The sequence below is a fragment of the Larus michahellis genome, chromosome 6, assembly GCF_964199755.1.
Source record: "Larus michahellis chromosome 6, bLarMic1.1, whole genome shotgun sequence".
NCBI classification, from domain to species: Eukaryota; Metazoa; Chordata; class Aves; order Charadriiformes; family Laridae; genus Larus; species Larus michahellis.
This window is the reverse complement of record NC_133901.1, coordinates 31,314,594-31,327,936: the sequence shown is the minus strand read 5'-3', so window position 1 is coordinate 31,327,936 and position 13,343 is coordinate 31,314,594. Positions and strand designations below refer to the sequence as shown.

At 36.3% G+C, this 13,343-nt stretch overlaps 1 protein-coding gene across 2 annotated transcripts in view; it reads right to left on the bottom strand.

Moving 5' to 3' along the window:
- Window positions 1–13,343, bottom strand: part of RNF13 (ring finger protein 13) — a 44,948-nt gene that overhangs the window by 21,075 nt on the left and 10,530 nt on the right. For both annotated transcript variants that reach the window (XM_074591155.1, XM_074591156.1), the window contains exons 4-7: window positions 9,383–9,508; window positions 4,305–4,392; window positions 2,447–2,537; window positions 649–754 (exon numbers count right to left, since the gene is read on the bottom strand). In XM_074591155.1, coding sequence (XP_074447256.1) covers window positions 649–754; window positions 2,447–2,537; window positions 4,305–4,392; window positions 9,383–9,508 — 411 coding nt within the window. The remainder of the gene's footprint in view (window positions 1–648; window positions 755–2,446; window positions 2,538–4,304; window positions 4,393–9,382; window positions 9,509–13,343) is intronic.

Here is a 13,343-nt window from a genome sequence, read left to right as displayed (position 1 = left end):
AAATATTTTAAGAAAATGTTATAGAACAGTTGATGTATTACTTGATTTTCATCAAAAGGTAAAATAGGAAGAAGTAGGATGCTAAGTATTCTGAAATAATATATAGCTACGCTATATTACCTTTTCTAGGAGACACGTGCCCAACTGAGAATCTCTATAGGTAACGTATATGCTGTAAGACATATGCTATTATACTGTAACAGGCTCTGAGCTTGCTGACTGATTACTATACTGGAAGTAGAAAACACAGTGAAACCTGCACTGTGGAACAGTGGGACTAACGTTTATTAAGCAGTACAGGTTTGGTAAACTGGGACATAATCCCAGTGTACAAGAGCACAAGGTCAGGTCATTCTTTATGGGGCGAAAAAAACCACTTGTGCAGTGGAAGAGTAGCAGTGAGGGCAATTCTTTCTAAGTAGTTAGATGTCAGGTAGAACATCCTAAGGGCTCCTGATATCCCTTTGACAAAATTCTGCACCTGTTTATTGTACTGAAAAAAATAAATGATTACAGGTAAGCATGGTACAGTTATGTACCGTTCACAAAGCTTTCACTGTACCTTTACTGTATCCCTTGACTTCAGTAAGTGACAGTTCTGTGATGATTTATTTGAAAGAAAAAATGTTATTAAAAGAATGAACTTACCATAAATATGACGATGAGAATAAGACAGATCCCTACTATTATTAGGAAAGGAATTAAGTAGTACTCCAAAGGAAGACTGAACTCTGGGATTAACACAACATGGCCCCTATGGGGAGAAAAAGATAAGACAAATAGGTTAGAATTTAATAAGCAATGACTTAAAGAATACAATTAAAAAAGCCATTAAAATAAAAGGTTATCGCTAGACACACTAAAGGAATATCTACCTGTGCACAACAACATAGAAAATTCACCTGAATTCACATAAGGTAAAGCCAACTGAATAAAAGGATAAAACAATGTTTCTTAGAATGTTTTGGAGTTAAAATTACTTACTGACTTATCATAAATAAATTTAAAGCAAGCAGGAAAACAACCTCATAACTGCTTTGAGCACAGAATGAGAAAAATACAACATGACTATCAAAATATACTATGAAATCATTCTTATTTACCAAAGTATTTTGGGTTATATGGGAAGTTTAGTTTCAAATCATGAAGTATGGCAAGCGCACCCTTTGTCCTCTGGGGAGTCAATAAATTACAGGACAGTAACCAAAAATCTTCCTAGAAAACCCAATATGGATGCTGACAACTGGATGTCCGAACACAAGTATTTATTGATACTTAAGGAAGTAAAATCCTGCTATTGTTCTATTGGCACAAGTAGTCAAGAACAGCTGAGAAGGTACAATATGTGAATGTATATCATGTTCTATATGAATGTTCTATAATCACTACCCCTGTGGAGCCACACTCCACTTAACTAGTTTCATCAGCAAGGTGAGCCTACCTAAGAATGACACAATCTATTTCTGATTAATTTAGTGAAAGGACATCAGAGACTTGAAGGAGCACGCTCATTAGAATAATAACACAAGACACATCTCCTTTTCCATCCTATTCAAGGTATGTATTTTAACCATCTTGTTCTTGCAATACTTTTCTTTTTAAATTTTTAAACTTAGAGCAAAAACAGAAGCAGTGCAAACCTAATCATGCATCCCGTTAGAATCATCTTAAATGCATCCTGCAGATTCACTTAGCATAGGAAGTTATCTCTGACTTGTTCTAGAACAATTAATAAAGGACAACAAAAAGAGACAGCTTCAGTAGTCCTATACTACGAACACCGATGCAATTAGAAAGAATGCACTTCTGAACAAGGAATGCAGTGGGCAGCACCAGGGAAATCAATAAACCCACTTTTCTATCTCTCTTCTAGAGCAGAATTGCTCTTAAAGTCAGCGAGGAGCTAAACACTGTAAGGTTTGACAGATGATAATTTGAATTCAAACTATCAATCAATGAAATTATCCATGTCAGTATTTGTACAGGTACCTAAGAATACAATAGAAAGGGTAGATTAAGATGTACAGTTCAGTCTTGACTCGTCAATAGTTTCATGACTGTATTATCTCCAACAGGCTTTAAAAATACATTTTTTGAAGACCCATCTGACTTCAATGGGAACTGACTTATATTGCAAGAACACACCCTTGGATCCAAAACACACAAATGCTCACAAATATTTCTGTGATTCCTAGATCACTGGCTAAACTCATATGTTTAATGCTATATGAAAATGAAAGGAGTAACTTTTCATAAATATATGGTAAACCTCTTGCAGGAAAGCGATTTATATTCATTTTTAAAATGCTTTCTGCCCATTACTCTCAGGCACAAGGTTCCACCTTGAATATCTGTAGCCTCTGTCATCACAACATCCTATTTTAAAACCATAAATATTAAAAAGAGGCAATGACTTAATGCAAGGAGTAACACAGAGATAACTTACCCCTTTTCGTAAGTAAATTCTTCTTTAAGAGAATTAGCTGAAGTCTCACCAATAAAGACAGACGGAATGTCAATCTTCTTTAAAATCTCAACTGTATAAAAAAAGCAAGAAAATAAAGTTATTATTACTCAGACACTCTATGGACACTCTTAAGACATAAGACTTGAACATTATGAGACTACCACAACGTGAAGATATATTTTAACATAATGACAGACTCATGTACATGCATGCTACATCTTTACGTCATATAAGAAATGGTATCATTTTTCCTACTGAATATCTAGGGACTTTACTGCAGGTATAGAAGTCAAAATTCTTAATGGAATATTTAAAGGGAGCAGAAAGCCAAAATATTTTCGCAAAAAAAAAAAAAAAAAGAGGCTTCATCAGAGGAATTTTAACCAGGATATCAAGTCTCTGAGTAAGAACGATGAAGTCACACAACTCCATTTATTTCCAAAATTTCTGGCACCTTATATGATTTCTGTGGTCTGGTACTGTAAATTTTAATTAATCTTTCTTCCCTTCTTTCCACCCTAAACATAGACAAACACAATGGAAACAGCTGTGGCTAGAAAAGGTCAAAAAGAAGAAAGAAGAGAATGAACAAATCCCACACCTTTATTTCAGTCTCAAGAAACTAGATGGAACTGTCTCCCCCTTCTCTGTTTACTACTGTAGGCAATAACATGCTCAAAAGATGTAGCCCAAATGAAAAATTATTGAAAGATAAATCCCATATTCTATAAAGCTGTCTCCTTGGCTTCACTTTCTATTGATCTGCACCTCTGACTTACACTTCACTATCAAAGCACTCAGGTTCCCAAAGGCAAAAGCATACATGGCTTAACGTCACCTCACACTACCCAACCAACTGCACTGGTTGTGAACTTGTTCTACATTTAGATTTCTCACTAAAACCTGAAAATAAGATTCACATGGGTTGGGAATTCATTAAAACCAGTTCCACATCACTTTCTGGGCTACTCAGCTGCCATTTAGTTTGCTGAAAGTTCATTTCCTAGTTTATTCAATGGTGTTTCCTCTTGGAAAGACATTTTTGTTCTTATTTATGCTCTTGTTCCATACTGAGCAAGCTCAAAAATTGGACAAAATAAAGAAATGCCACAAAGACAGCTGTAACACTGCTATAGACAAAAAACACACACCATAAAACAAAGCCAATGTTCTGACTAGATTACAAGATGTTCTGCACATATTTACTCCATGAAAGGTTAAAATTGGAACAGCTAGCATCAGAATCATTCAGAAAGTGGCGCACTGGTCTCTAAACATTCTTTCTCCAACTGAAAATATGTACAGGCAATATGTATTCATATGAAATTAGAATCCATTTGCCCAAAGGAACAGGAAAATGTATACAACAATGCAACAACAAAACGGAAGCACTAACAAATACTAAAAAGTCATATTTTAAAGTTTGATTTCCTTCCAAGAGCAGCGTTCAGTTTTCCTATGTTTCTACTTAATTAACAACACATCATCTATTTTCCACATCAGTCATATAAATTGCTCTCATAAATGTGACCATTTAACCCAGAACAGTTGAACTAAAATATAAAGGAAAAACAAAAGAAACACTCAGAATGAACAAACTTAATGCCACAAATAATACGCAAGCATACATATATGTTCTTCTACAAATATCTCCCATTTTAAAGTGTTAAAAGCAGAAGGATTTCTGGTTGAGGTGGGTTTTTCTGGGGCTTTCTGTTGTTGGTTTGGGGTTTTTTTTGTTTATTGTTTGTTTAATACTTTACCCTGATTTTAATACTGCACACCAGTGGGTGAAATGATTTTCAAACAGGAGAGAAGAAGTGATACCTGTACTTACTGTCGTTGGATCCCATGCTTATGAGGTCATCAGAATCAACATTGTGAACTATAGCTGCCTTATATCCAGCTCTCTGTGCATTTAAAACCTGTAAGCCATAAAAAGTACTTATTAGAAAGACTACTGCTTCAAAATACAGTAACCTGTCTGTCCTAAGACAAGGTACACTTTCAGGAATTTTTAAGTATTACCACAATGTCATTTGCACTTACAAAACAAGTATCACCTTTCAAAACAAAATCATATAATTATTCTTACACTCATGTAATTATGTTATTTTTCCAGAAAAAGCATCCGATATTGTCTGCAGACAGACAGTTTTTAAACATATTAAAAACAGGAATAAAAAAAACTTTCTATGGATAGATAAAAATAATATTTAACCATAATTGAAAATAAAGGTACTAACTTACTTTGGTAAACTGGAAATTATCACTTGATAGCTCATGAAATCACATGAGTAGTATATTTCCCGTGCCTTTAAAGATGTGGAAATATCTTACTTGACAACCCAGGCATCAGAAGCTTTCTCATGGAAAAGTAAAAAATTATAAATATGGGTACAAAACTATAAATATAGTGTACCAGTTACGTTTCTGATATATACTGGTTTTTTGTCAATACAAGCAAAGCTTAAGGTCTATGTAAATGGCATTTGCTGCAGTGACTATCAGTAATGCAAACATAACTAAGTTACAACTATTCATCTAAGATATTGCTTCTGATGCATCCATGACAGTATAAAAACTCATTATAACATGCAAAAAGCACTAGAGAACCTTGAGGAACATACGGGTTTCATCCTGTATTCAACTCCTGTTTAAAACTACATAATAAGTTTGGCCATAGCTGGAGAGACTTGCTCTGAATTAAGCTAGTACGGGACACAGTGATAGCTTTTATTTCCACTTAGATGCATGTATTTAAGCAGACTGTAAGGCAAATACCTATTTCTGTAGTGGGCAAGCATACAACCATTAAGTACAACTGACCAAAACATCACAGCTGTAAATACCTTTGAAACTGAAAAACAGCTGCAGCGTTCAGCTATTATGGCATCACAACAGCTTTATTAATCAGTCAAACACCAACTATGACACCACCCTTACAAACATAGACATAAACAAATCTTATGGAATCCTGTCCTACACTAATTCACCAGGAAATCACCACCATCTCTCCTGTACAGCAGGCTATCATCACCATATCAGAAAAATCCAGGGGAAAGTTCTGGTGCTCTTTTTTTAAGATCTCTATCCTTAAAGCTAGGAGAGGGGAAGTATGTGTGTGTGTATATATAAACACACACACACACACATAACATGCACCCCCCCAGTTTCTCTTTGCAAGAGACAAACAATAATGAGGAACATGAGTTGTAAAGCTGGAAAACTACCACTGATTATTCTAAAAAAGGTTCTCTAGGTCAAGCTTGAAATACAAAGCTTTCTTGCATGCTGCACAACAGCGAAAAAAAAAAGGCAAAAAAGAAATAAGGCTTGAGAATTTTAAATAAAACACTCAAGACAAGGACAGGATGAAAAGTACCTAACATCTAGATATCTGAGCTTGTGACACAGAATAGCAGCAATGGAGTCATCAGAGACAACACATCACAACTCAAGTGCTGAAACTGAAGAAAGGAATACAAGAGTTCATTGAGTGATGTGAGCTTTAAACGTCCCTGGTTATCGCAGGTTCTTAATCTTCATATCCACATAAATCTGCTATGGTAATCAGTGACAGTTTCTACGTAGTATTAAATTTTTTTGTTTGCTTGTTTTATTTCTTCACCATGTTCTGAACAGGTGTTTATTAACTGTCCATTATACATTGAAATATGTCCTTCAGGACAGGTAGTAAGTAATTTATACTACTTAAGGAAATGTTTTAGTTTCCTACACACTTTTGCCACTTACTTTTAACATAGGGCTTTTATTTAATTATTGGATTTTATAATCCAATATGGTGTTCATTTATAACCACACATGAAGATGCCTACAAAATGGTCAGTTGACACAGAATTACTGAAGAGTGACATTAACACAATCCCAGCCAGGCACCTTCTGCCCAAGCTACCATGACTGAGCACAGGCTTAACACCACCACCTAGCTGCAAAAAGCAGTAGCAATTCCCTGTTCGGTTATATTGTTAAATTGTAATTTCACCCTCGCTACCCAGGGTCCCAAAGACAAAAGCATTAATTGTACACCAAAACTGAATCACAGAATGGTTAAAGTTGGAAGAGACCTTAAAGATAATCTAGTTCTAACCTTTCTTCTGTTGGGGGCCCCAGAGCTGGAGGCAGCACTGCAGGGAGGTCTCACCAGAGTGGAGCAGAGGGGCAGGGCAGAATCTCTCCCCCTGCCTCACCCTGCTGGCCACACCGCTGGGGATGCAGCCCAGGATGTGGTTGGCTTTCTGGGCTGCGAGCACACATTGCCGGCTGCTGTTGAGCTTCTCATTAAGCAACACCCCCAAGTCCTTCTCCTCAGGGCTGCTTCTCCACCCAGCCTGTATTTGTGCTTGGGACTGTCCCAACCCAAGTGCAGGATGTTGTACTTGGCCTTGTTGAACTTCATGAGGTTCACGCTGGCCCAATTCTCAAGCCTGTCCAGGTACCTCTGGATGACATCCCTTCCCTCGGGCGTATCAAGCATTAACCCAGCATGTGAAGCATTAACCCATTTTTAAGATCTATCTAAACAGGATGATACAGCATCAGGAAGTGATTTCTTACTGCATAATACCTTTCCACCAAGAAAATGACAATCAATTCTTTACTCAACAGTTACATGCCCCAGAGCACCATCAATTCAGATTCTCTCCCCATATTTCTAACATCTATATTCCAAGCTGTAGAACAATGTTATTGGAAAATGAAGACACCTTGAGAAATCCCAACGTTAAAAAAAAAATCAGTTTTAGATGTAAACATAAATGCATAGTTGGGAATTTGGCCAGTATTACATCGCTGGGTTTTGTGCCTAAAGAGACAGTTTTAACATAGTGGGGTATCATTTACTACATATAATCCCAGACCATTCTAGGAAGTTTTTCCGTAAGTAGCACAATTTTACGTGATGCTTATTCTGCCAAACAAACCTTTTACGTAGGCAGAAAATACATGATACAAACTCCATGATGTCAACAACGTATCTGGTCACAGATGACCATACCCTAAATGCTAAGAGAGAGATGGAAGGAAAGAAGAGAGTTTTTGGCCTAGTAAAGATTCATACACAACAAAATTAAGAAACAGCTATGCACCTCTATTTGCAGTTTTCAATATAAAATAGAAGGAGAAACAGGGCTTTAAAAATAAACTCCAGCTTTTGTTAAAATCCGCATCCTGTTGTCAAGTAGCAGATATGTAATATAACTCACATGCTGCTTCCTGGCAGAAAGTTCAGGGAAAAATGCTGTAGCATGCATGAAATTCTATATTGCAATAGTACTGACAACATAATATAAATCTGAATTCACTGGACAGTGAGTACATAGATACCCATGCTCATGTTGAACTTCTGATCCACTTTCTACCCTGCTCTTTGTCTAATGAAGAAATGTCTGGGAATCCATTTTTCCATGGATATTACATGAAATATAAAACATAACCAAAAAATGTTTCCATACAGAGCTAGCGTGACTTAATCCTTAAAGAACTGACCACAGAAATCCCACAATGACGATGTACAAATCTTCCATCTCCTGCAAGAATACTTATTGATCGTGTGTGGTAAATCAAGATGTGTAAAATTAAAATACAAGAGATCAAATTTATGAAGTTGATAGCTAGGCAGATAAAGTAATTTTGCACATCTGCCCCCTGCCTGACCCTTGCCTATAGCTGAGCAGCCTTCCAGAGTTACTGAGAATCACAGAATTCTGTAACCAGCAACACAGATGTGATTTTTCTGGTCTAGTACCAGACTAAAAAATCTGAAGGCTCAGTCATAACAAGTTGTTTTCAACAAACAAGCATTTGCTGTATTTCTGATTTAAAATTTATTCCACTAGAAAAATTCTGACCTGTTCCTTTAACAGGGTCTTCAGCAGTAATGCCATCCCATTATTTTAGGGGCAGCAATTTGAAAAGCAAAGAGGGTGTAAAAGAGACAAGCAGACATTTGCCCTTCCTTTTCCCACTAAGCCATACACACACGGTGACAGGATTCATGGTACAAGATATGTGATATTCCTGAGTTTGATGTGAAGGTAAATTACGTGAGCAGTGGGCCTGTCTCTACAGCTGGAATCTACAGTCTGGGTAGAATTTACCTGTTTGACCACAACACCACATAACTGAACATAGCACATAGCAGCAAATTTGGCTGGATTTCCTTTTACTTCATGAAAGCCAATGACAAAAAGAGGCCTGTTTTCCTTAAGACATCCTTTGCTGCCCCATATATCAGGGTTATTTTCAAGAAAACCATGTATTTCAGCCAAACACAAATAATTCTAATTTTGTATTTTTAAAATAACACAGAAAATACTCCACTTCAGCTGCAGGTCAAAATTTTTTGTAATATAAATACTTCATAATATATTATCTAGCTATTGTACCCATAAACATTGCCATCTTGTCATTGTGCCCGTTTCTGCCCAGCAGCACACTGTCTCCTCTCCCCATCAACCAACTGTAACACACTGAGACCCCAGCAACAATGGTAGTGAGCCACAAGATGATCCAGCTATTAAAAACAAAAACAAATCAGGAAAATGGCTTGCAGATTTTGGGTGCTTTTCTGTTATCTCCATTCCCTAATCTCCCCTGTGAACCCTGGCAGCAGAGTCTAACTGGCAAGAAAAGCTGATATTCTACCAAAATGTTTTCTATTATAAAACTGCAGCATCCATCATCCTTATTTGCCATGTAAGCTGGCTCACAAACAGGTAATCTTAAACTAAATCACATTACAGTGCTGCTTTATCTGCCTGTAGACAATAAAATTCTCCCTTCCCTTCAGAATCTATCTTGCTGTTAGCTACAGATATTTTTCTGAAGCACCAGTAAATTCTTTAAGACCTTTGAACAGAGGGGGGGGGGGGTAAAAAAAACCAAACACCTTACCTTGATATCAAAGTTGCACTCAAGCCTTCGAATTAACACAATAAAAGCACCAGACGAGTTGTCTCTCAGTGGAGGTGGGGCTATAGGCTCACATGCATTCTCTGGTTTTGAATTTATTAGGAATCCCTAGAAAACAGGAAGAGAAAAAAGGAGCTTCATTTCTCTTTGTCTTAACAAAAGGGTTGGCAGACAACTATAAGGAAAGAAAACTGTACATTTTCATAAAAAAGTTAAACAAATTCTTATTTTCAACTCAGTCACATATCATAGCAAGATTTCTGCTACATCCCTAACTATTTATTTTGATGCATCAAAATCTTTATGTTTGTAAAGAATTACAAAGAAAATAGTTTTTCCAATTCCATCATCTGAAGTTCGTAACAGACTTTGCAGGATAATTCAGCATAAAAAGGACTGCATACACTACATTAATATTGTGGAAGTATTATCCTAAGATACATGAAGACTAATCAAGAAACCTAAAGTATAATAGCCTAAGAAAAGCACTAACACAAACTTAGTATCTGGAAATTAAAAGGGAAAATAGAAGAAAGTTTGGTGCATGAAACTGACACTGAACTGGCATAGAAAATAGCTAGTTTGCTACGGTAAACAAGGACTAGAGATCATCAAACCTGCTACCACTGAAAGATTCACAGAAGTAGGAAATTCTGGCAATATCAACCTTGGAGCAATCTTTGGATTGTTTGTAGGTGATTGAGTTAGTACTCCACCACTGAAAATGTCTGGAGTGGAAACTCTCCTAACCTCATGCTTTAATATCTACTGAAAAATTCTACTTCTTTCAGAGGAAACATGCCCACCTGCACATCGAATGCTCTTACACTAGTCCCTCTCCACAAGGTTGTGACTTCAAAGTTGACTACTCTCGGGAACTTTCTTCCCTACTGCATAAAGCACACCATAAACACTGCTGATACGAACACTCATGCAAGACGAATGCCAGAAGAATATCATGCAGACTGCACAACACTATTTGTTCTAGCTGTAAGGGGAGCAGACCTTTCCTTTTTCCCTTACTAGAATATGCTTGCTTCCTTGGTCAAAGCTCTACCTCACCTAAAAAGGAGCTTATTTATTATTTAGATGAATATTAATTAGTTACTTAACTAACCATTAGATTGGTACTAATTAGATTCCTGTTAGTCTCTTCACAACACATTTTGATTACCAAGATACAGAAAAATCCAGACTATGCACCTAGAGGAGGTTTTGTTTACCCTTCATTTGAAACACACCTCTTCAGAAAAATTACTTTCTTTGTAAGGTGTTTGTGCAATAATGTCACAGTGTGGTAGAGGCATTTGGACACTAATGCATGGACTATCATTTGACCTAAGTATTTCTACAAGATTCACACTTGTTTAAATCAGTTTTAAAGCTAGAGCAAATTATCATACAGATAGAGAGTGGTGAATTTGCAGAAAATAAGAATACAAGTAATTTGTTTTATGCAAATAAAGATCATGAGAAGCTGCACTGCTGTGGCCTCAAGAAATTATTGCTACAGTTCTAGATATATCCTTGAGAGCTTTAAACTCGCAGTTTTCACTGACAGCTTTAGATATGTAGAGAGGTCATCAGCTGTATAGAAATAATAATAATTATATATAGTAATTATATCATATGTAATTCTATCTGAATTTACATATAAACTGTCTGTTTCGATATATAAAATATATGTAAGCTTACATATATAAACTGTCAGTTTAAGTGTACTTTTTATATATTATCTTACATTTTGTCCATAATATACATCATTCGTAAAGTTTAACCTACAACAGAGACAAGCAATTGTTTTGAGGAATAGACTTTTGTAATGATAATATTTCTTTTGGCAGAAAAGCTGCACCAGCAAGCCATTCTTTGCCAAGTTTGTGGTGACAGGCACAACATTACACAGTCTATAACAATTAAAAGCAATATCCACTGATTTGCTGACAGCCAAATTTAGCTCCCTGAGGTTCCCCTGAGTCATAGAGCAAACACTACTTATGTTACACACTTTCATGCAAAGTGTTTATTTTTTGTTGTTTTTTTAAAAAGAGCAGTATGTCTGGAACCAACTACATTTTACAGAGAAGTTTTACACAAATCACACAGCATCATGTTACAGTTAACGAAATGCATATATATAAAAAACATTTTCATCCTATTTCAACCAGTATCCTAGCATTTTTTTAAAATAATTAAAAACTTAATGGAAACATAAAAAATCATGCTGGTATTATATTCAGGTCTAAAACTCATTATTATTTCTACACAGGTGATGACATCTACCTTAGTTAAGGCACAGAGCTGTCCCACAGTTAAAAAGGTTAAAATCAAAGCTCCTTATATCTATTTTTGATGTATTAAATTGGCTCACTACTTGGGCAAATCACTTAATCTCCCTCTGTTTCTCAATATAGTCAGTAAACAACCATAGAGCTCTAACACCACTTCTCCCCATGATAAAACCTACTGGCTCTGAAAACAAAATCTTCTTTACAGCAGAATTCTTACGAGTTACAGAAATTCTTACTGCAAAAGGACACCACGCAAATGAAGAGTGATACAACCTCGTACCTTCACATCAGCTTCATTTTTTGCATAGTTTACTCCTAAGCATTGCAGCATCAATGATGCCACACAGCCAGGTTTTGGGGCCATACAGCTACAGAAAGAATGAACAGGAAAACAGCTCTCTGCCCTCATGTGCTATTCACAACCTCCATAGTTGCATAAATGATAGCAATTCCACTTCACTGGAACTTGGAAGGTGGCCTACCTAAACACATTTACAGCTTAGGATTCTCATACAAAATAAAAACATATACATCTCTGTCACAAATACTTACTCATACACTGTTCAAAGTGACAGCCAGACAAAAAAGTTACTGCCACAAGACTGATTCCATCTAGCCACTTCCACAATAAAAAAAAATAATGAAAACTGAACTTCACATAAATAGTAGACTGTACAGCTAAACTAAATTGCCTTTCTTGTAGATGAGCATTTCAAGTACAGGAGGGGAACAGAAAAATTTTATCTGAAATGAACTAAGCTTACTGACGCTGACTGCAAGAATGTGATCCTGAGAAAGTAAACAGTTCATGTCACTGCATCTTATGTGAAGGCACCAGGCAAGAAGAAAAATGCAGCATGCCCACTGTTCACTGCCATTTGACAACAAGCATCAGCTACTTAATCTCGGCAACAAAGTTAACCTCAGAGGACGTGAGCTCTGTAACTGAACTGGATATTCATCTAGCTTTTAAATACTTTTCTAAGCAGCAGGACTACCACACCAGTTTACAGTGTTAACATCACCGTATATATTTTATTTTCAAATAATTTATATTCTACCTCCTCTATCTTATTTTACACAGATAAAAGTGAGCTTGTCTTTACACCAGTTACTGACTTCTGCCACCAGTGCCTATGGACAGCTACTACCTTAGCAGAAGTCAGAAAAAGCAGAACACGCCTTCTCATAATTGTCTATGCAAGCTACATTTATGCAACCTTCTTCGTAGTCTTTTTCCCATTTCACCTTCAATGTAATTTCCCTTCTATTCATTTAATTCAGTCCATCTACACACCTTACTATGTTCCAAGTGTATTAATCACACTAGACACATGGAAAAGGAATTATCCCACTGTACAAAACATGCTTGCTGCTGTATTTCAGAAGACCTCACATCTTCTGAATTTCTGATGTAGTGCAAAACAATGATAACGTCCTATATGTATTCCCACAGTTACAGCCATCTTTAACCTTTTTTGCACATTAATCACTTGATGTGATCGCATGATACGTCAATACGATTTTTCCCTTTCCAGTTCCAAATCCATACACCTCACTTCCATCTTCTCTAATACTAGTTGTATTTTACAATTAAATATGGAATAAAATTTACACACTTTTTAGTTCCTATATATCAAAGAAAACTGGAT